Here is a 22769-nt window from a genome sequence, read left to right as displayed (position 1 = left end):
TGGTTGGAGGAAGAGGTTTAAGTACTTGCAATGCTGCTGAATTTGTAAAACACTGAGTCTAGTGGAGGGTAGGGGTGGCCGTGGAGGATGGGACTCGAGCTATCGCAGGTCGCCTAGGCTGTGCCACTATGTTTCTTCAGAAAAATGAGTCCACCTACCCAAAGCCCAGGCAGCGTTATTAGACACATTAGGAAGGAAGAAAGCTTTCCTCAGTGCCCAGTGGGATTAATGTTCTGAAACATTATGTCACCATTCTTTGATTTTTTTTTTTAGAATCTGTAGGATTTCAGAAATTTGTAGATTAGTCTAGGTCACTGAAAGGATGACAAAGTACTCTCACAATGACTCAATATTATTATAAATAGCAAATGGACAGATTGGTCATTTCTATCTAAAGCAGCGGTTCTCAACCTGTGGGTCGCGACCCCTTTGGGGGGTCGAACGACCCTTTCACAGGGGTCGCCTAAGACCATCGGAAAACAAAAGATATTTACATTACGATTCATAACAGTAGCAAAATTACAGTTATAGAGTAGCAACAAAAATAATTTTATGGTTGGGGGTCACCACAACATGAGGAACTGTATTAAGGGGTCGCGGCATTAGGAAGGTTGAGAACCGCTGTTCTAGAGGATCAGTTATCAGAGAAAGTGCTCAGAAAGGACTTCAGTGCAAACATGTTGGTTCCAAAATTACAGTTTTCAGATTTAATTTAACAACATAATGCCCTGATTTCAGAAAATTATTTCTGTACATTGAAGTGTATTTTAATGAGGCCTGTATTGTATAGATTCAAGCTGCATATTAAGTATTCTACCTATAATCTTGCATATTTTATAAAAGTTCCATTTATGAATATATTTAACTTTTTTGGGATGCCCATAACACGTGTCAGTTTTCCTTCCTCCCCCCCCTCCACCCAGCCTTCTTTCTCTTCCCTAGACTATGGAACTTCTAGTCTCTGGGAACCAATAATTATTAGGTAATGGGGTTTAGATGGACTCTAAGAAATCAGGGACACCAGAGTTAAAGATTTTATTCAAGGAAGTGCATTTGGCCTGTTGTCTAAAACAGGTCTGTGGATTTCAAGACATTTAGCACCATTCGCCTCCAGCCACACTGCTCATAGCCCTTCCCAGTCACCATGATGACAAACTGCTGCCCATTCCTGCCCTCCCCTATCCTCCCATCACTTTCAGTGCTCAGTGTGGGCTAGTACCTCTTTTTATGAGAATCCCTGGGAAATAAAATATTGTTAGGGGCTGTACTAACTAAAAATAAGTTTGTTTGCATATAAACAACAACAAAAACAAATAATGGCTTAAACAAGATAGTTTACTTTTCTGTAGATGCAGTCTGGAGATGGGCGGGCTGAGGGTTGGTGTAGTGGCTTGATGGTCATCAGAGTCTAGAGTGCTTTCATTTTCTGCTCCTTCATTCTCAGTAAATGGTTTCCATTTTCAAGGGCCTTGCGGGTCATCAGCCAAGAGGAAGGAGAAAGGGGAGAAAGGAAGAAAGACCTTCCTTCTAGCTGAGCCAGCTCCTTTTAAGTACTATATTCATATCACTGCCTTTGACTGCAAGGAAGGTTGGCATCTTAGTCTGCTTGGGCTGCCATAACAAAATGCCACAGACTGGGTGGTTTAAACAACAGAAATTTATTTCCCACAGTTTTGGAGGCTGGGAAGATCACGGTGCTGACAGGGTAGGTTTCATTCTGAGGTTTCTTCTCTTGGCTTTTAGGTGGCCGCCATCTTGCTGTGTGCTCACATGACTTCTTTGTGTAGGTGAGGGTCTGGGAGACACTCTCCTGTATGAGCAACTCTCAGTATTGCTCCTTATAAGGACATGGATGCTATAAGATCGGGGCTCCACTCTTACGACCTCATTTAACCTTAATTACCTTCTTTAGACCCTGTCTAGAGTATAGTCACATAGGGGGTTAGGGCTTTGACCTGAATTTGTTGGGGGGGGACACAGTTCAGTCCGTAGCAGTTGGGAGGTGAAGCCTTTTTAGCTGGGTGTATTGCTGCCCCAAATAAAAAGAGATTCCATTAAGAAAAGAATGGTATCGGTTGCAGCTGGTAGTGATCGCCACAGGGGCTCTTGGCTGAGTTTCCCCAGCTGATAACCAGGGGCTGGGAGTTGAACTCTATAACGTGTTCACTGAAGGCAGCTAAGGACAATCTGTATAAAATTGTGCGTAGGAAATTCAGAAAGGAAAGACGAGGACATTTAGAAATTATTTCTGATAAAGTATAGTCCCTATTCTCAAGACAGTGATATCCCAAAGAGAAGTCAGGGAACCTTTTTTCTCTTTAAGAGTACAATTGTAGGTAAAGATTTGTCAGCAAGTAAATACAACTTGACGTTGCTGCTGGTTTTTACTTGCCCCCAATCTTCTCAACAAGTGTGTTTTCTATTCATATCTCTCCCCCTGTAGGCCTCCTATGCAGTTTAGGATAGAAATTGTGTCTTAGGACAGACATTCTGATTTACAGACTGTACCTGCTCCCTTGTTGCCCTTGAGAGTCTTGGTGACCTTCCAAAAGTGGAATAAAGTAGCACTGTAGAGCTACAGGTATAACTCAGTTTCACCAAAAATATTTGTCTTATGTACTTCTGTGCACTTCTACAAAGGTACTAATGTGAATTGGTTTTAGGTTACAGGGTCTATTACATAATTCTGAAACTCTTGGAGCCTGAAAGATCTTAGGTCACATTGAAATTGTTTTATTCTCTTTGAATCCTAGGAATTGCATGATTGCATTTAGGTTTATTACTATCCAGTATTTGTTAAAACGTTTTAACAATTTATGGGTCTTGGTTATATGGAAGTCTAGTACAAAATGAAAAAGCCTCTTTTCCATTTGTGTTTGGAACCAACAGAGAGAGATGCAGGAGCCAAACAGATGGAGATTATAAGGTTCATTCTATTCTTGATCAAGTTGGAAGTGTACCTGTACATTTGAGGCCAGTATAGTTTGCTAACTCCCCCTGCCCTCAAATAATGAGACTTACCCACCCTGTGAGTGGCTGCCTCTCAAAGGGACACCCGTAGCATCCCTCTGTGTAGGCAGGCTAGCTTTGAAAGAGAAGGATTGAACTGAGTGTGTTCACTGTCTTCTCCCATATTCACTGATCAGTCAGTAGGGCTCAGATGAGTGAACAAATTCTTCTGCATGGAAAGAGAGGCGTGGAGGGAATAAGTGTTCCCATAAACAGTTGGGAGAGGTAACTTTTAAAATCTTTGATGTTTTCCAGTCATTCATATGGCACCCCTATATAAATCCAGAGAGTATATAGTCTTTTGAAAAGGAACATGAATGTGTTAACCACATGGGAGATCCATCTACCCAGTCTATTTATATTAATCTGTGAAATCTGGTGGTAAGATACAGTATGTCCATGAATAGATTTTTCAAATTTGATTTGAATCATTAAGGCTGGTTGTTGTGTTTCAGATTTTAATCCTTTGTGTTGATGTCTATGGATTTCACCAAAGTTAATTGTTGACACTAAAATTCTACTTACCTTTTTTTATAGAAGAAAATATTTTAATGATAACATCAGTCTATATTTAAAAAGCTTCCCTGATGTTGTTAATATCTCTCCAAAAATGCATACTGTTTGAAATGCTGCATTCAAGAGATACATTATTTAATTCGGATTTGTGATCTGTAGGCCTTAAAAAATGTAAGTTTAGCTGATTTTTAAACGGGAATGTTTATCATTTGGTAGTTTAATTACAAGTCCTGTTACAAAAAAGACTCCCAAAACTTGTTTTCATATTAAAGATCTCTAAATCCAGAGGAGGCTCTTACTCGTTTTTCTGTGGACTTTTTTTCTACTGGACTTTTGTTTATGTAGAGGATTTGGTACGGGGTCAGGATTGTATGCCTGTCTTGGACTTGGGTTAATTTGAAACTTGGAACCTCAGTCCCTTGTTTGTTTCTTGAGTGGACCCAACAAAGTGAATGGTGGGGTTTCTTGGTTAAGAATTGCCCATGTAGAGTACTTAACATACATTTTAGAAGGAATATAAGAGTAAATATAAGTTCATAGGCAAAACTTACTTACTGATAGGGCAAAGGCATTGGGGGATAACTTACAGGTTTGTGGAGCCGAGTTGAACTGTTTTTCAGATAAAAAATTAATAATGAAATAATTAAGAATTTCTGATCCTGTCTAGTAGAAATAACACTTAAATCTTGTTTAACAGATGAAAAACTACAACCAAGGGTTTGGCCACTTGGTACAGTTGCCTCAATGATTGACTGCTGGAGTTTAATGGTAAAGGTTAAGGTCAGGCTTCCAGGTCTAGTCCCTCGAGTGATGTATCTATGCACAGTCTTTCAGAAGCCATCATGGTTGGACTGACTCTTAAAACAATAGCTGAGAAATTGATTCAGTTTCACTGAAAAGATTGCCAGCCCACTGTGAAGACTCTGTGAACATGCCTTGGTGACAATCCATAGCATGTTTTTGTGTGGTTTTCATAACTCTTTTCCTGTCTAAATTGAGACAATGGAACTCTGGGTAGTAATCACATTCTCTTGCTCATCTTTTGCTTCTAATTTATATGTAAACTTAATTACCTTTTTTCAGCTACCCTCAGCGGTAGTCTGGCACTGTATATTTCATTAGGGATGAAACCACTCCATAGAGATTGTGTTTACTTGCCAGTGATCATAGAATAGTCATTATAGTGTGACTTCTTTATGTTAGAATATTTCCTGGCTTAATTTATCTATTTCCTGAAAAAGATTACTGAGAAAATTAGTTACTGGGCTTCATGTACTTGCCTAGACCTGATTTCCATCTTAAAAAGTCTGTTCAGGGTTCACCTGACTGGCCACTTAAGCCTCTGATTTCTGGGTTTCTTGTAACTCTAGGTACTAGAGTATAAATAATATTGGTGAAAGTATTTTGTAAACTGAAAGAGCTTGTATGAATGAAAGCTGATGTTATGACTTATTAATATTATGATTTGAAAATCTGGCATTTGGAGTGCTCATTTACTAAGTTATTTAGACAAAGAGTATTAATCTTTGAACTATAGCCATGAATCTTGATGATGATGATGATGATGATGATGATGATTAGTATTATTATTTTAACTGGGAAGAGGTTTTACTTATTTATTTTTATTGTGGTATAATTGACATACAACATTATATTTGTTTCATGTGTATGACATATGATCGAATATTTGTGTATATTGTAAAATGATTACCACAATGAATCTAGTTAACATCTATCACGACATATAGTTACAAATTTGTGTGTGTGTGATAAGAACTTTTAAGGTCTACTCTCTTAGCAACTTTCAAATATACAGTACGGTATTATTAACTATCATCACCATGTTGTACATTACATCTCTAGGACTTATTTTATAACTTGGAAATTTGTACCTTTTGACCAAATCTTGGTTATTATTAATACTAGTATATATGGTTATTCTGGTGGAGCAATTGTAAAATTCTTAAATATTTTGAGAACCTTAAAAGTAGCTACAAAAAATTTAAAAATCTGAGAAACATTCATAAATTTTGGAAGAAGAAAAATAAATAATCAAGCATATAAACTTTTCTTGCTTGTATCACCAGATCAGATTTTAAAACAGATTCTGATCATTTAATATGAAATTGAAAAATGTAGATGATATTCAGTGGAATATTTTTCTTTATGTGCATTGTACTCTCTAGTTGAATACACTTCATTCCCACACATTGGGGTCGTGTGTGTGTGTGTGTGTGTGTGTGTGTGTGTGTGTGTGTAACATATATATATATATATATATATATAGAGAGAGAGAGGATTGATTTTACATTTTTCATTGGATTTGCTTTTTTTTTTTTTACACAAAGCATGGTTAGAAGTTAATATATTGATCTCCAGGTTGGAATTTTAGAAATGATGTTTTTATTTAATGAAAATCTGCAATGAGTGAGCACTTTTGTCCATGAATCATTTTTTTCACCCAATTTATCTATCGAACAAGGACTAAACGTTTCAATTTTGAATAGCATGTGAGTTTTTCTCTTGGAGCCAGCTGACTATTCATTTAACTATTTATTTCCCCACCTCAGCATGGCATTAACATGAACAGGGCAGTGTGCTAAGGTGCTAGTTCCCAAACTTTGCCAGAGTCACCTGGGGGATCTTTAAAAATACTCTTGTCTGCCTCCTATCCATAGATATTCTGATTTAATTGCTATGGGGTGATACCTGGGCATCAGGATTTTTTAAATCTCCCCAGGTGATTCTAACGTGCAGCAAAGTTTGTGAACAGCCAGCTGTACTAGGTAGGGACTGAGGACCTGGGCTAGTTAATGTTGGGTTAGGTAGGATAAGAACTTTTTGGAAATAAGGTTTATAGCTCCTGGGATTCTGCATTTGATGATGCAGTTTGCAAAGTTTGAAAAAGGTCTTATATTTGGAAATGAAAACTGGTCTGCAGAATTCTTCAAGAAATGGGAATTGGTTTTATGAATCCTATTAAAGCTATGTTTATTGATAGCTTATGTTTACCTAAATTTAAGCCTTTATTAATGAATCAGTTTGTAAAAAAAAAAAAAAAAGAAGAAAAGAAAAGAAAATACAAGCCAAAAAACTCCCAAAACCTGGATGTCAGACTGTTTTAGTCAATGATGATTAAACAAATTTCTCACACTTTAATCAGTGCTAGTGAAAAGAAAAAAGTCAAAACCTATTTAAAATGTGGAAAAATTGCTTCCCAATATTTTAACAGAGAGAGACTGAGAACACACAGCATTGAATCGTCAGGAAAACTGAAGATCTCCCCTGAACAGCACTGGGATTTCACTGCAGAGGACTTGAAAGACCTTGGAGAAATTGGACGCGGAGCTTATGGTTCTGTCAACAAAATGGTCCACAAACCAAGTGGGCAAATAATGGCAGTTAAAGTAGGTGATGCCTGTAATTATTTTTGGCTCTTTAATTCTTTAGGTGCAGTTTCTTGGTGCAGCAATACCACTGTTGTTCTGTTTTACTTTTGTGGTAACTGTGGGTGTTTCTAAAATTGTGTCTCCGAATGCTTGGACCGTGTTCTGTAAGAGGCTGTCTTATTGGCGGCACGTTTTCTACCTCTGGAAACACGAGTGTATGAAGTGTGTATGTTCACTGCACTGTCGGCATGATGCATTAACGTGTTTTGAACTTCAGGCCCTTCCACTGCCAAGGTGAACTCAGGCCGGGCGGCTGCCCCCCTGGGAGCAGGGCAGTGCTGCACTGAGCCAGGCGGGAGCTGGAAGAGGAGGCAGCGCACTGGGTTGGGCAAGGTGCGGGGCTAGGGCTAACAGCAGTCTTACTGACGGTTTCCTGGAAACCACGCACATGCTGTTGCCACTAACCTCAACCTTACTCGGTCCTGACCGGCTCGGCTTCTGTTTGTTTAGTTCATCTCCACTCAGTACTGCCCTGTTCCCTGGTTTGCAAGTTGTATGGAAATGCATACCTTGTGATAATGCTGTCACATTCTGTCCTTATTGTGTCATGCCACTTAATATGTTCATTAAAAAAAAAGAAAAAATTAAGAATGGCCAGAAATGGAGATTGGCCCGTAGACTGTACCTGGCAGGCTTACGTTAGTACCTGTAATGAATGGATGGTTTCCATCTCACTCTTAGTGGGCCCATGTAATTGTAATTTGTTCATGTGTTTGTTCAGATGTTTAATGAATATTTGCTCTGTGTAAGATATTTTAAGAAAACCAACAGTTTGGGGTAGGGGGGTGGCAATTTAAAGGGAAAAAAAACAAAACAACATATAACCATACTGTCATGGAACTTAAAATTCTCACGGCAGTAAATAATGTCCCCTTTTGCGAGAATTGAGAGTGGGTTTTCAGACCGTCTAAGCTATTCATCGGCCTGTTAATCCCCTGTTTTGAGAGTTTCTCCAAGTGGCTTGATGAGAGGAGGAGCCTCCGTTTCTTACTTGATTTTTGGGAGTGGATTTGTACATATTCATATAAAAGGCTACCTGTGTTGAAGTTTATTGTGAGAAAAATGATGCTATTTTAGCCTCTTTCATTGTTGATCATTTCTCTTTGCTGGGTCACTGAATGAGAAATTAAAGGTGGGAAAAAATTTATGATTCCCTCTATGGGTTCTTCATTTTGTTTTTAGTAATACTCTTTCACCATGTGATGAAAACTATCCCCTTACTTCTCAGGAAGATGCATACATATACGGAATTTTGCCTATAACCGTATACCTCTAGCAATGAAGAGGCTAAGACCTCTGTTCTGGATTTTATGTTGAATAAAATGTTTTTCTTGGAATGTGAAATGGTTTCTCTATTTTTATTTTGTGCCACTGCAGTTTAAGTGGAAAGAAAGTCATCTTATTGAAATTCTTCTGGATAAATTTTGCCTTGCCCTGTATTATCTGTGCATGACGTCCACTTTTACTTGGCTGGGTCTTAAGAAAAATCTGCCCTATTTAACTAAAGTTCTAAACTTTTCTCCCCAATACTAGGGAAAGTACTTTTCAATAGTCATGTCCTGCCTTTCTCAGCCTGTGCTATGTGTGTTTCATTGTGCTGATGAACATCATGATCTGTTTTAGTAATCTGGATTGGCTTTAGTCATGCTTAATAGGCTTTAAAGGTAAATATAGAAGGCAGTTCATTTTGACTTTAAATTTTTTTTCTTAATTTGATAACATTTGAAACTGTATAATACTTAGTCAAATTTTGAAGGAATTTAAGAGTGAAAAATAGGAAATTGTTGTCCGCCATTTGTAATCTGACCTTATTTTGAGAGCCCCTGTTGGAATGCTATTAAAAACCCCAACTCTTAGGAATACTAAGGTAGTCATGGGACCTTCAGACTGCTAATAGTCACATCTCTAACCACCTTTATCACCTTGAATTCTTAAGTAAGCATGATAGTTTAGCATGAGGAGGGTTGTAATATGACATACTTATCAATGAATTGATGGCGGGGTACCATTAGATTCTATGACTTCATGTACCACTGGAAGAGTAGTATATGCATTAATATACATTAACTTGATACCAATTTGGTGACTGATGTATGCCATCTGCTACAAATTTTAAAATATATTATTGTTGGCCTCTGAAAAGCTTAGTTTGTCACCACACCTCAGAGAGTTTGTTCCCTCATTACTTAGGTACACAGACCAGACTGACAAGTACAAATACATAGAGGCAATGTATGACTAAGGAGTTAGATTTGATATTTTACATGAAGGGAGTGAATTACTGAGCACCCACTGTATTTAGCTCTGAGATTAGGGCTGTAGAGATTTAAATGATATGAGACAATGATTCACTCCTGTGAATTTTCCATTGCTGTTGGTGAAATGCAAAATATACTTGAAGTAGCGCTACCTACTGTTTTAATATGCACTTTGGAACTGTAGAAGGATTACTTATTAGATAATAGTTTATCCTGGAAATTATCCATAAGGTTTACTTGCAGTATCTGTACAAAAATGAACTGTGGAATTAGCCTGATTTTTTTTTTTTAAGATTTTATTGGGGAATTGGGGGAGGGGAACAGAGTTGGGGATTCGGGGAAGGGGAACAGACAAGTTGCTGTCCTTTTGTTCTTCAGTCTAGTTGTGGAAGACGTTGCTTCACTGGCCCATGTTGGTATTATCATTGCACTCTTCCCAGCTGAAGCAGTTGGTCACTGGCCACTGGACGGCTGCTCATGGCAGCTCACGCCGGCTGCCAGCCACTCATGGTAGCTTTACGGCAACCCATTGCAGCTTCACTGCAGCCTACGCCGTCGCTGGCGACTCACGGCAGCCCAGCTCCAGGTCGAGATGTTGTTCACCATCTTAGCTGTAGAGGGCAGCGTCACTGGCCCTAATGTGGGATCCGAACCGGAGCCCTGCTGCTCAGAGCGGGCATCCCAGGCCAGTTCTTAACCAACGCGCCACTTGGCCGGTCCTAGCCTGATTTAAAAAAATTATTATTATTCCTCAGTTTTGGTTTTGAAGGAGCCCTTTCCCAAGGTTATTTTGCCATGTATAAGAAATGTTTGAAAAGATACCTGCTTAGTTGCCAGAAATAATTATCTCTAAGACTTCATCTAAAAACCAGTTATGATATAATAAATCCGATTTGGCAAGCTAACATTGTAAGAGTTATAATAATTTTTGGACCTTTGGCCTGAGGACAGTCCCCAAGCTGCCAGTGAGGTTCTTTGTTAGGACCAAAGATGTGGGAAATTTAACCCATCAGTTTTAATTGCATTCCCCTGAGGAAACAGGCCTTACTCTTCTGTGAGCGGGAGCAGTACTACTAGTTTGCCTAACTCTGCTGACTGAGTCATAAGGCTGCAGGGGGCAAAGCCATTGTTACCACAGGGTCTTCTAAAGCTCAGGAAGGACAACCTTCAACTCTGTCTAGGTTTTGCTTGGCTTTGCTTGGCATCCTCTGCAAGTAACATTTATCTAATACCCCATTTTGCGTGATGTTGGGATAACCCCTAAATGAAAAATATTAGACCTGCACACTCCCTGTCTTCTAAGAGTAAAGTAGATGTCTGGTTAGCTCGCTGGCTGGGTTTATCGTAATAGGGAAGAGCCCAGGATTCAGAACACACATTTTTTTTTTTAAAGATTTTATTGGGGAATCGGGGAAGGGGAACAGACAAGTTGCTGTCCTTTTGTTGTTCAGTCTAGTTGTGGAGGACGTCGTTTCACTTGCCCATGTTGGTATTATCATTGCATTCTTCCTGGCTGAGGCAGATCGGTTGCTGGCCCCTAGACGGCCACTCACGGCGGCTCTTGGCAGCTCACACCAGCTGCTGGCCGCTCACGCTGGCTGCCGGCCACTCACGGTAGCTTACGGCAGCTCACTGCAGCTCCGTTGCCACCTATGCCATCGCCGGTGACTCAAGGCAGCCCAGCTCCAGGTCGAGCTGTTGTTCACCATCTTGGCTGTAGAGCGCGCAGTGTCACTGGCCCTCATGTGGAATCTGAACCGGGACCCTGCTGCTCAGAGCTGGTGTCCCAAGCCAACTCTTAACCAACGTGCCACTTGGCCGGCCCCAGAACAAACATTTGAAGAAGCAATCAGGATTGGGTTTCTGAGCTAGGGTTAGAGAAATTCAGATCTGAGAGAAAGACCCAGCAGAGTTAGGGCCACAGATGATCAGAATCAGGATGTCAACGCAAGAACCCCAGATACAGGAGTAGAGAGTGTAGCTGAAGTACCACGGTTCAGGCCGTTGGGCTGGAACTGAGTGGAATGGCCAACTCATTGCTAACAGAAGGAGGAACAGAGGGACTGAGCCTTCAAGACCTGGCAGTGCATCCTCACCCGGCCCTGCCTGCAGCAGGAATCCTGCTCCCACACCTCCAGCTTTCCTGCTGTTTCTGTCTGACTCATGTCCAGATTGATTCCTTGAAGGTACGATGCCCTGTTTCTGTTTGTAGGCTATGGGAGGAAAAACCGGGGAGAGTAGAAAAGAACAAAAATGAAAGGGTATATATGGGAATGAAACTGCTGTCGCTAAAGATAGAGGGCAGTGGAATTGTTATTTGGAGGGTTAGTGCTGGGATAATGCTGTTGTCTCATTGGAGGATGGACCTAATATTGGACAGTTAGGTGGAGGTAGGTGTTATGTTAAGGTTGTCACTGTTAATCATTATAATGAAGTTTCAGTCTCCTATTTGTGAAGTTATCTGGGAAAAACAGATGGGCTGTTTGAGGTTAGGTGCTTAGGCCAGACTGAATTAGTGATGTGACCTTGTATTTAAGGGTTTTAGGTATTTTCCCTATCTTGGTGTTCTGTCTAACTTGTATTATTTCTTCAACACTCAGTGTTTTGTCTGTACTGTTCAACTCTCCTGTTGTTTTGATTTAAGTGGTCCTGATCCTGGGCTGGTAACCTGACCTCGATTCATGCCTTCCTGCCTCTCCTTGGTATTTGGACCTTGACTTCAGTGTCCTTGACCTGGGATTGAGTGAGACCTAGGTTAACCCCGAGGCCCGCTGAGAAGGACCAGAGCCCTCCATCTGACAGCGTCAGCCTCCCACTGCTCAGCCCTTCCTGAGCAGGGTGGGGTTTCACCTGCTGGTTAGGGAGGCCTCCTGTGCAGATGCTACTGCACCTACGGGGAGGCAGGGCTTAGCATATGTGGACTGGCTGTTTGCCCTGCCACCGCAGGGACCTTGCCATTTCTGTCAGAAGTTCTGTCAGTGAGTAATTGTGGCAGGACTATGAGCATTATTGGAGGAGGTTCAGATTAGTTTTGCTTTTTGTTTTTTTAAGCTGAGCCATCCTGCTACCTGTTGGTAGCTCAGTGGCTGCTCAACTCAGGCTGGGAATCGAACCGCTGTTGCTCAGAGTTCACACTCTTGAGCGAGCTGTTAACCAACTGAGCCACTTGGCCGGCCCCAGTTTAGTTTTTAAACATTGATCTTGTACATTGTTCTGAAAGCACCAGAATGATATTGGAAAAGTTTCTTTCTGATGGGACAGAGGGCTTTGTTAGGCAGTTTTGTTGAGTTTTGACAGGCCACAGTGCTAGCCAGTCTTTGATTATCCAGATCGCTGATGGGATGCAGAAGTCGTGGCTATGTTGTTTTGAATTTAGACTAAATTCCAGTGTCTTCTCAATTGATTGGCTAGTCATGTGGCTTAATTAAGAAATACATGACTGGTTGAACCACATATTACTTTATGCTTTCTAATGTTGCTTAAATAGTGTAGTGTTGCAAATGAAAAGTGTTATGTGGATCACTTCCAAGTGTGGGCAGGTCCCAAGGGTATGGCAGAGCTGCCCTGCTGTCATCCTTGGTTTTGAACTCAGGTCCCTGTGTAGGTGGGTTCAGAACTCCTAATATATGTGTTTCTTTTGCTGTTGTGCCTAGTGGTTTTCAGAGTGTGGGTTCATTCAGTTAACAGAATTGTGTATGTACTCCAGTAAATAAAATAGGCAGAATTAGTACTATTCTGGTCTGTGTAAGGAATAGGAGGTGGAAACACTGACTACCCACATTGGAAATCCTTGGGGTGTGAGCTCTGAGGAGACCTGTGGGGTACAAGTGGGACAGTTTGGAAATGATTGTTGCAGGTGAACTTGAAACAACCATTATGTGTTTCTGAACTTATTCTGAATACCTGTCACTTGGTTGGTCTGACTGAATTGTGATGTAGGACCATATCCCAGCTTATTTAGTTACTCAGAGGAAAATCTGCCTTATCACACCTCACTTGAAATGAGGGTCATCTGAACCAGTATTTGCTATACTTTCTGCACATTTTCTATCATTCTTTGTTGTATTATGGCCATGTCTCTGAAATTGGTTATACATCAGCTTTCTACTCTTACCTCACTTTATTGTCATGGGTACTGAAGTAATGATCTGTCATTTATGATCTGTAGGCCCTTAAAATTTTTAATGCTAAGGTAACATTGTGCCCTTTGCATGTGGATGATCTAATGAAGAGGGAGAAGATGATACCACCCTTATCAAGATATATCAAGTTTGTCCTATTAACTTTGTCCTGAGAGCAGCTCTTCCCATGATGTAATATTGCATATATTTTTGGAACTGATCTCCCAAGTTCTCTGATGATGAGTAGAAGATATGTAAAAGGAATTAATTGGGCCTCAGCATCCTCAGAAGAATGGGAGGTACTACCATTAATTAATTTGACGAAGGTACAATTGAGAGTTCACTAAATTGATTCTAAAGACTTGGGTGATTTTGCAATTAAGAATTAGTATCCTTTCTTCCTGCCTTAATAAAATCATGTGTTGTTATAATTTAAAACAATTGATTTAACAGACACTGTTACTCTTTGATATGAAAACCAATTTTGCATCTGTGATCAGCATTCCAAATACTTGGCTTGTTTTTCTGTTTGTTTTGGCCAATGTTGCCATCTGGTTGGACCTCATTAGTGATGGCCCTAGGAGATATCATGGGCATTTTTGTTTGTGATCTATTTAGAAGACTCTAGGATGAGCCTATGCAGCAGGGATAAGAGTCTTACTGCATCTGTGGGATATAGAATCTTTGTTTTGAAATTAGGGAAGTAAGGTTTCCTGCTCCACAAAGGAAGGTGACAGCATCGTGATGTGCTGCAGTGGTTTCTAGGATTTTCCAACTCTATATTAGAACTAAATTCTGGACATTTCTGCTGGGAATGTAGTCTGTTTGTAAGGATCAGAATGTTTGTTAGGAGCCAAGGGGACACTTGGGGACCCAGCTCTTCTATCCCCTACATCACTGATCTAGGTTGATCTGAAGTCACCCACTGACTGGCAGGCAGCAGACTCCCCTGTATATTTATTCATAGACACTAACCTTAGGAGGGGTCTTTAGCAAGGATGTTTAATGAACAAGGGTGCATTTATGGCAGAGCAGTGTTGGTGTTTTTAGATCCCGGGAGCTGGACACATTGTCAAAATCTCATTATTATAACTATATAAATTAAAATAATCCTTGTTCTTTTTATCTTTGGACTTGGACTGTTGAACGTTCGCTGTATCACTTTTTATTTTCCGTAGAGAGGAGTTCCACCTAAGATCCCATGTGATATGTTTGCTCATATACCAGTTCTAGGATTTCCATGTGGATGTTATTTATCAATGTCCACTTGGTACAAAAAGTCAACACAGGGAGCTTTTGATTTCATTCTTGTCCTGTGAGTGGTTGTTCTAGCATCATACCATTTTAACAAGACATTTGGCAATTACTTGAAATATGGGACACAAATACTTTTGGTAACCTTAGGAGATGATAGGTGGTTACGTAGAAGATTAGCCACAACCACTGAGATAGTAGTTTTCACGATTTGCAAGTGATAGCAGATCCCACACAGCTTTGCTGAAGAGTAAATACCTTCTGGTGATCTAATTTGGGTTGGTGGTAAATTGAAAATAACACTGCATTGCTAATGGCCAAAATACTAATAGCTTACAGTATTTTATTCCATGTCAAATTGTTTTAATCAATGCCTAGAATAATCTTTAAAGCCATACATTGTTTTCCTCCATGGTTATTGAATCCATCACCTTGCTGAGTTTCATTGTGTTCATGCCCTAATTTCTGATTGGGGAACTCACCTCTCTTTCACTTTTGCATACTCGCATCTTATTCCTAACTTATTCTAAGCAGCTAAAGAGAAACACATGCAACAGGGATATGAGTCACCTACCTTACTGCGCTCTGGACCCTCAGCTGAGCCCTGTAAAAACCTGACAAGAGTTTGTCATGTGAGAATTTAGAGACATTATCTGCCAGGGGTAGTGGTCATGCCCTTCCACATTAGTTTTCCCATTCCTTCTGTTCCCCACATTTCATTCCCCCCCGTATAATTTTCTCCATTTTAAAACAAAAGCAAAAAAAGAAGTATGAGAATTGATAGACATTTTGTAAGTATATTTGACTGTGTTGTGATTTTCAAGTCTGTCTTTCTGAAGTCGCTTCCTGGACTCCTCAGTTTTTGATTACTGGTATGTTTGCAGGTGACTTGTATCTTTTTTGCCTAGAACGCCCAGATCCTAGGAACTAACTAACATCTTCCATACACACCGTGTAACTACTGTTTTTAATCAAGAACATATATGACTTGTCATCAGTCTCTCTTTACTCCAAGTCTTTCAAGTATATGATGACCTATTTTCCCCTTCTCTCAGCAGGAATGGGATCAAGTGACCCAGAGGGCCTTCTCTACACACACATTGTTCAAAAGATAGAGCTTATCATCTTTCCTTAGCACTTGAGCTGGTAGGAGGAAAAACTCTGGGTTGTTGGTGAGTCAGGAGCTGTCACATGAGGACAGAGGCAGACACTGACTGGTGTCATGTCAAGGCAGGCCTGGGTGCTTTGGTGTGTGCCTGGCCTCTAGCAACTGAGTAGCTGAGAACTCTGACCTGGAGATGTAAAGGTTAACTGAATCAGAGTGAGTGGTGAGGACCACTGCCAGAATCCAGTAGGTATTTGTTTAGGACCTAGGCAAAACACTCCTTGGTGACCTGCTTCTGAGGACCTACCTATGGGCCTTTCTTACTTTGCTTCCTCTGTGACTCATCCCTTAGCCATTGTGTTGTCAGTCTTTCTTCCTTCTCTCTTTGCTACAGTTGAGCCATCCTAGCCTTACCCCATAATAGCAACTGGGTGATCATTATACTCTTTCCTTCTCTCCCTTCTCTTTGTCTCTCCTGACCCCAGAAAGTAAATTTAGGAAAGGAAGAGAAACAAAAAAAATCACACTAATGCAGCTAGAATATCTCAGTAAGAAGGGGTCAAATCAGTTTTCGTGAGAGTGTCTACTGCCTATCTCCACCTATGCTCTTTGCTGCTCTCTCTCTGCCCTTCCCACCCGTGATCTTGCACTAAATTTAGTTTTCATAGTTCCTCCAATCCTTTTCCATTATAACCATGTATCTTAATCTCCTCGAAGGTTCTTCCTATGCCCTTCCCACCCGTGATCTTGCACTAAATTTAGTTTTCATAGTTCCTCCAATCCTTTTCCATTATAACCATGTATCTTAATCTCCTCGAAGGTTCTTCCTATTATTTAATGATGTTCGTTTTATCCCTAGCCATGCATTCCTGATGAGTACCAACAAATGGTGTGTTGGGAGGTTAGGTTGGTGGGGTTTGGAGAGTGTGAAGACCCCAGTGTAAAGCCAGAGGACATCCAGACCTACACGACAGTTAAATAGTTGATCAGTGTCAGTGTTTTTAGTATATGTGCTGCCGAAGCGAGCACATTGATCAGCATCGGTAAAGGAGTACTTACGCTTTAAATTTAAGTTAAAAATTGAGGTATTTCAAATGAGGCCAAATATAAGCTACCAACATTTAAATTGGCCACTGACTTGTAGGTGCCACGTTGCACAGAAAGAAGGGAAACAAGCTTTTAAACACTTCCTTGTGTTCCTATATGATTGGGACTGTTTTCAAAGTGCTGTGTCTTGTGCATGAGGTAGGATAGGACAATTTCTAACTTAAATGTTTTAGCGTGTCCTGTGGTACTTGTTAACTTTGTCTCACTGCAGCTTAATGCTTATGGAATTCCTAGTAACTGAATTTATGGCTGTTCTAGCCAATGGCATGAGTTGGACTAGCTGTTTTAGAAAAGGGAAGCTCTTTGGAATTTTTTTTAATTGGACAAGAACCATGTATAACACTAATAGCCATAAAACCAGAGAACTGGGAACTCAGTTTATCCTTTACTCTGAGTCATTTTGGCATTGCTGACCTGTAGCTACATGCTGTTTTTATTGGCATTTATCTGCTTTTAAATTTTAATTAGGAGTATAAAACAACCTTCAATACAGATTTGGACAGTAATTAAGAAAAACTTTTTATGCTTCAAGCATATAAATTTCTTCCCTATGGAAAACTGCTTATATTTGTAGGATAGTAATCCTTGTTGTGATTTTAAGTGTTTTTTTCTACATTATGTTCCAAATAAAGTAAAATTTACAATAATTTGAAAATACTCATTATTGGAAAAGTAATATGGATTGATTTTCAAAGAGTATAGTTTAGTGTGTCCCAAGAGCATGTATGTAATTACTTAGGTTAATAAAATAGTAACAAATAAAAGAGCTCAATATCCCCATAAGAGAAAACAAGAGTGATTTTAATGAGTTCTGACACTTGGGTGAAAATGAAACTTTTTTTAAAAGTTAAAGTCCTTGAGATGATTTTCTTAAATATTTTGAGGTCTTGAGTGGGCTTTTCATTCCCACTCTTTATGAGAAAAAAAAAAAGTTTGCTGAGGCCAAGTAAACATCAGCCTTATCTAACTTTTAAATTTATGATATAAATAAATGAAAGTTTCCTGTGATTGAAGGCATTTATCAATACATTTGAAATTCCAGTTACAAGAGAATTTTAAGTAGCATAATTGGCTTCACCTTTGCACCTCCATTTTCCAGCGCCCTCAACTGAGGGCAGCTTTATAAAGGGAAGGGAAGTTGATTCTCATCAATGTGCTCCATTTCAAATGACTATGCTCCCTTCACATTAGAGAAGCCTGGCCTTATTTACTTCAAATGGCAGAAGTCTTTTCTACATATTGTTTTGATGTTCCATTAGAAAAACTTTCCTGGTAGTGACTTTTGTTACTAAATATTCTCTGATTTGAATAATTGATTATCATCATGCATTCTCCAACTTTAACCATGAATTGAATTATTGAATGAATATCAGTTTGAAGCTACTGCTATTGTAAGTGTGTTTGTAGTTAATCTCCTTTTTGAGTCCTTAAGGCCTTTTGACTTGGTTTATTTTATTAAGTGTTCACATAATCAAATGTTGCAATACAACCCTGAAAACTACCTACTGCCTGTGACTCAGACAAGATGTTCGGAGAGCATGAGGAGGTGTTATCAGCTGTTGACAGGCATCCAGAGGCAGAATCAATTTCATGTTAGGCCCTCCAGGAGCCCATGTTCTATTTTGTTCTACCGGTGGCATTAAGCAGTATTTTATAGATGAATAGATTTTCCTGCCATGCTGATGGTCTCAAAGGTTAGAGCCGTGCCAGGAATTATCTCTACATTCTAGTTAATAATAATCCTGTCAGGGATTATTAGATATTAATCAGGTGTTGGGACTTCAGATTGGCCCCCAGTTCATGTCATAACATGTATCCTTTCTGCAGCTACAGCAATATTTTTAGAAATTGGTCCCCAAGAGTCAGGAATTGATAACTATTGAGATTTTGACTGTAATATGCTTTCCAATAGTTGAAATAGAAGCATTTGTACAAATGTTAAATTTAGAAAGCCATATAACCAATTTAGGGAAAATAAAAATAAACTAGCAAAGAGGGCATCTTTTAAAATAGTGTTTATAAAGTGTGCATGCTGCTATGTTTACACATGCCAATATATCCACACAAGTGAAAAGAGGAAAAAAAAGTTTTAAAATCTTTTAATAGTGAGAATTCTTATTAGGTGGAAATCTTATACAACCAGAGGGTCATTTGCTTTTTCATCCCTGTTTGTCTCTAATTACCAGGTGTTTTTTGAATTTAGGCATATGGAATTATTAAGGCTTTTTAAAAATAATTGTCTCCCAAATTATTATTTTCACAGCTACACTTTTAAAGTTACATTTTAAGAACAGGAATAAATGTGATAAAATTTTAACCGAATTTGTCAATTGTCATATTTTGAACAAATACAAATTGTATCTCTGGGCTTTTTTGACTTTTTAAAAATATAATTTTTTTTTTTTTTTTTTTAGCTGAGCCATCCTGCTACCTGTTGGCAGCTCAGCGGCTGCTCAGCTCGGGCCAGGACTCGAACCGCTGTTGCTCAGAGCTCAAACCCTTGAGTGAGCTCTTAACCAACTGAGCCACTCGGCCGGCCCTTAAAAATATAATTTTTGAGCAAACATGCTGATGTTGATTTAAAAGCAAGATTATTAATCCCTAAACTATGAAAATAATATACAAATGAGATAGAGAAGGAAATTTTTCTTAAATTTAAAAGTTCTGGTCTCAATTTTGATTTTATTTTTCATTATTTTTTTCTTGCTTATCTGGGCAATGATATTCAATGTAAAAGTTGTAAATAAATTAGTGGACACAAGTAGATGCCAGTTAGTATATTTTGTTTGGTATGAAGTACTATAGCTGTAGGCTATATATACATTATATTATAAGTAGCAAAGTTAAATTTGTATTTGGAATATATGGAATTCCCCATTTAGTGTGGAAAATAAAAATGAGAGAACCTGCTTTTATTCCTCATATAACTGCTTATTGTCATGTGACATGGAGGGCATCTTTTGTATCTCTGTGCCTCTGGCTTCTCTTCTGTAAAATGGGCTCAAGAACTTAATTGACTGCTTGCATCCATTTCAAGAACATTGAGGACAGATACCTTGACGTCTTTAGAAGACAAAATGCCACCTTGTATATTTTTTGGTACTAACTTGCCTTGTAAGTATGTGCTGTGTATTGTATACAGTGGCACGGTGTGATATTGCGAATTTTTTAATGAGAACAGAAGTTGTTTGCATGCCTTGATGTTAACCTACAACTTCATGTGCATAACTTCATTATTAATGTTTTACAATTTCTGAATTTGACTCTGTCCTGTCTCTAGTGCAGTGGGAACTGTCCCTCTGACTGTCTCCATGTCTGTACAGTTCCTGGGCAGGAGGTGGGGAGACTAATCTTTTGTGGCAGGCAGTCTTGTAGGATTGTGCAGAGAAGTTGTTGTGCAGGTGGGTTAGGGGTCTATGCCAGGTCTTCAGTGTGCAGAGCTGAAGGCCTCACCAGCTTAGGAACAGACAAACAGCCCTCCATTTCCTCATGTTTAGGTTTTCGTCGACATGCTGCCCTGCATTCTGACACATGGGTTGGAGTCAGCTAGAACTTTCTGTCTTTACCATACAGAGCATGGTGAAGGGGGAGAAGTCCACCGTGGGGTTTGGGAGACATGGGTTGTAGTCTGTGTGCTACCTCTACGTTAGTTCTCACGTTTACCTGTTCCGAATGCGTTCTCTCTCTAATCAATATGCCAGGGGGTGAAGAGGGCTGTTCTTGCGTTGAATTCTGCAATGGAGAAGTACATATGAAGCTACCTATGACTATTTACATGAAAACTGTTTAAAGTATAGCTCATTATGATTTGCTTTATATTTGCATGTGGGCTGATTTTCACTGCTCAAGAACTTAGTTGCGTAACTTCCAACATCATCAGTGAATGCTTATAGTTAAAAAGCCTGGTGGCCTTTAAAGAATTACAAAGTGCTGTTTTGTTAAAAATAAAAATTCCTAAGTGCTATTGTGTTTTTCTGTGATAAAAATTGTTCTTGTAAAGTATAAGAAAGATAACCATTTTTATGTCTGGTTAGTATTTGTGAAGTTTCCTTGGAAATTTTCAGTCTTGTGGTTTTTCTCAGGTTTCTAAAGTTGTTTTATGTTTTTATGACATCTTTTGTCATTCTTTTCCAGAGAATTCGATCAACTGTGGATGAAAAAGAACAAAAACAACTTCTTATGGATTTGGATGTAGTAATGCGGAGTAGTGATTGCCCGTACATTGTTCAGTTTTATGGTGCACTCTTCAGAGAGGTAGGAATAAACTGTTCAGGTTTTAGCTGAGTAATGAATATCTAATTGGGATAAACAAGAGGATGGTGGGATTAGATTCTGATCTTCAGTTAAATACATCAGTAATAAATCAATTTCTCAATTTTAGTATATAGCCATGATATACTACTATACATTATACTATACTATACATTATACTATATTATACTATACATTAATTTCTACCACTCATTGTTCCTTTGGTTAAGGGGTGACTCTCATACTTTTTATAAAATGGTTGTCATTTGTGAATCCCATTCTTCCTTCATTTATAAATGTTTTCTGTTCTTTAAGCACCTGACAAATAGCTGTCTTCTGAATATTAACCCTTTTGCTGTAGGTTTAAATCTGCCTCTTTTGGCCTTGAACTCCTTCACTGCACCCCAACCCCTATATGAAAACTTTTATTCATTTCTGTTATCAAATGTATCTGCATTTAATGTAAGCATTTATTCCTACCCACCCACGATCTTCAATGAAGCCACCAGACATGGAAATTAATAAGTCTAATAGAATTTTATCTAATTCTATTATCCAAATTTCTGTATAGACACTACAATTCTGATTTCTTGTTCTCATCATGTTTCTTCTTTTGGCCTCTGGTTATTCTCTGTCCTGGTGTGGGTTATCATTTCTGTCTCCCGTTGTAACCCGCTGCCTCATTTCCAGTCATCACACTACCTAATGCAGAGAAGTGAGTTAGGGCCAGAGAGTAAAGCTGGAGCCAGAAATGAGTCAAATACTTTATGGTGTCCCAGATGTTTGTCATACAGTTGTGATAGTTAAGTGAGTAGGACTTGAACTGAACTGTTAAGCATTTTAAGAACTCTTTTAAAAAAATACCATTCTCATTTTGAAAATGTTAAGATGAGCTGGTCGAGTTGTTATTAACTGGTAAGAAAAAAACCCCTTCCCACCCCTCTCTCCATTTTGGGACTGGATCACAGGATGTAGGGGTTTTTGTTGTAGTTGTTGAAACTTAAAATATGCTATGTTGTAAGACAGAACTGAATGTAACACTGAGTAGAAGCAATATGTGAAACCTTATTATCGGAGAAGACCTTGGAGTTAGTCATTTAATTCTCCACCCAATCCTGAAATTTGTATTTATTTTTCTGTGTTCTTAACAGGTAACTAGTAACTGGAAGCTTTCTACTTCATGATAGAGCCCATTTAATTAATTACTGTTAATTCTAGACTCATGGAGTTTCTTTTTACTTTTGTCCTTTTTATGACTTGAATATTCATTTTTATGGCCAGACACATTGAATTTGTTCACTTACTTCACCATTTCACATCAGTATTGCATTGTACCCATATACAGTCATGTATTCAGGTACATAACTGTATCCTGGACCTAAGTAATACATAATTTTATTCTGTTAGTAAGATCATGAATCTGGAACTTTCTTCATGTTGCATGAGAATTTTGCCATCCCCTCTCCCCTCTTTTCCCCCAAACCATGAACTTACTCTTCATAACCCTTAAATCCTCTGGCTCCCTTACTCTTCAAATCCTATGCAGAACAATAGTTATTTAGGGATTGGGCTAGATTTTCTCTCCTAACTTGATTCCACAGTCAGCTTTTCTAGTGCTGCATTCACTGTCATTATAGACCCCCACTGGCTCCATCTTAACCCTATTTTACCTCCATAGTGCTCAAATGCACCAATTTAT

The 22769-nt window shown here is 39.1% G+C and overlaps 1 protein-coding gene across 4 annotated transcripts in view; it reads left to right on the top strand.

Annotated features, from left to right (window-relative positions):
- The window catches only part of MAP2K4 (mitogen-activated protein kinase kinase 4), a 127075-nt gene that overhangs the window by 59863 nt on the left and 44443 nt on the right, over positions 1-22769 (top strand). For all 4 annotated transcript variants that reach the window (XM_019654447.1, XM_019654449.1, XM_019654448.1 and 1 more), the window contains 2 exons: positions 6758-6932; positions 20954-21073. In XM_019654447.1, the coding sequence (XP_019509992.1) occupies positions 6758-6932; positions 20954-21073 (295 nt within the window). The remainder of the gene's footprint in view (positions 1-6757; positions 6933-20953; positions 21074-22769) is intronic.

Source organism: Hipposideros armiger, unplaced genomic scaffold, assembly GCF_001890085.2.
Source record: "Hipposideros armiger isolate ML-2016 unplaced genomic scaffold, ASM189008v1 scaffold_222, whole genome shotgun sequence".
Taxonomy (NCBI): Eukaryota; Metazoa; Chordata; class Mammalia; order Chiroptera; family Hipposideridae; genus Hipposideros; species Hipposideros armiger.
Note: the sequence above shows the minus strand (reverse complement) of the source record. Positions and strands in the feature narration are given on the sequence as shown.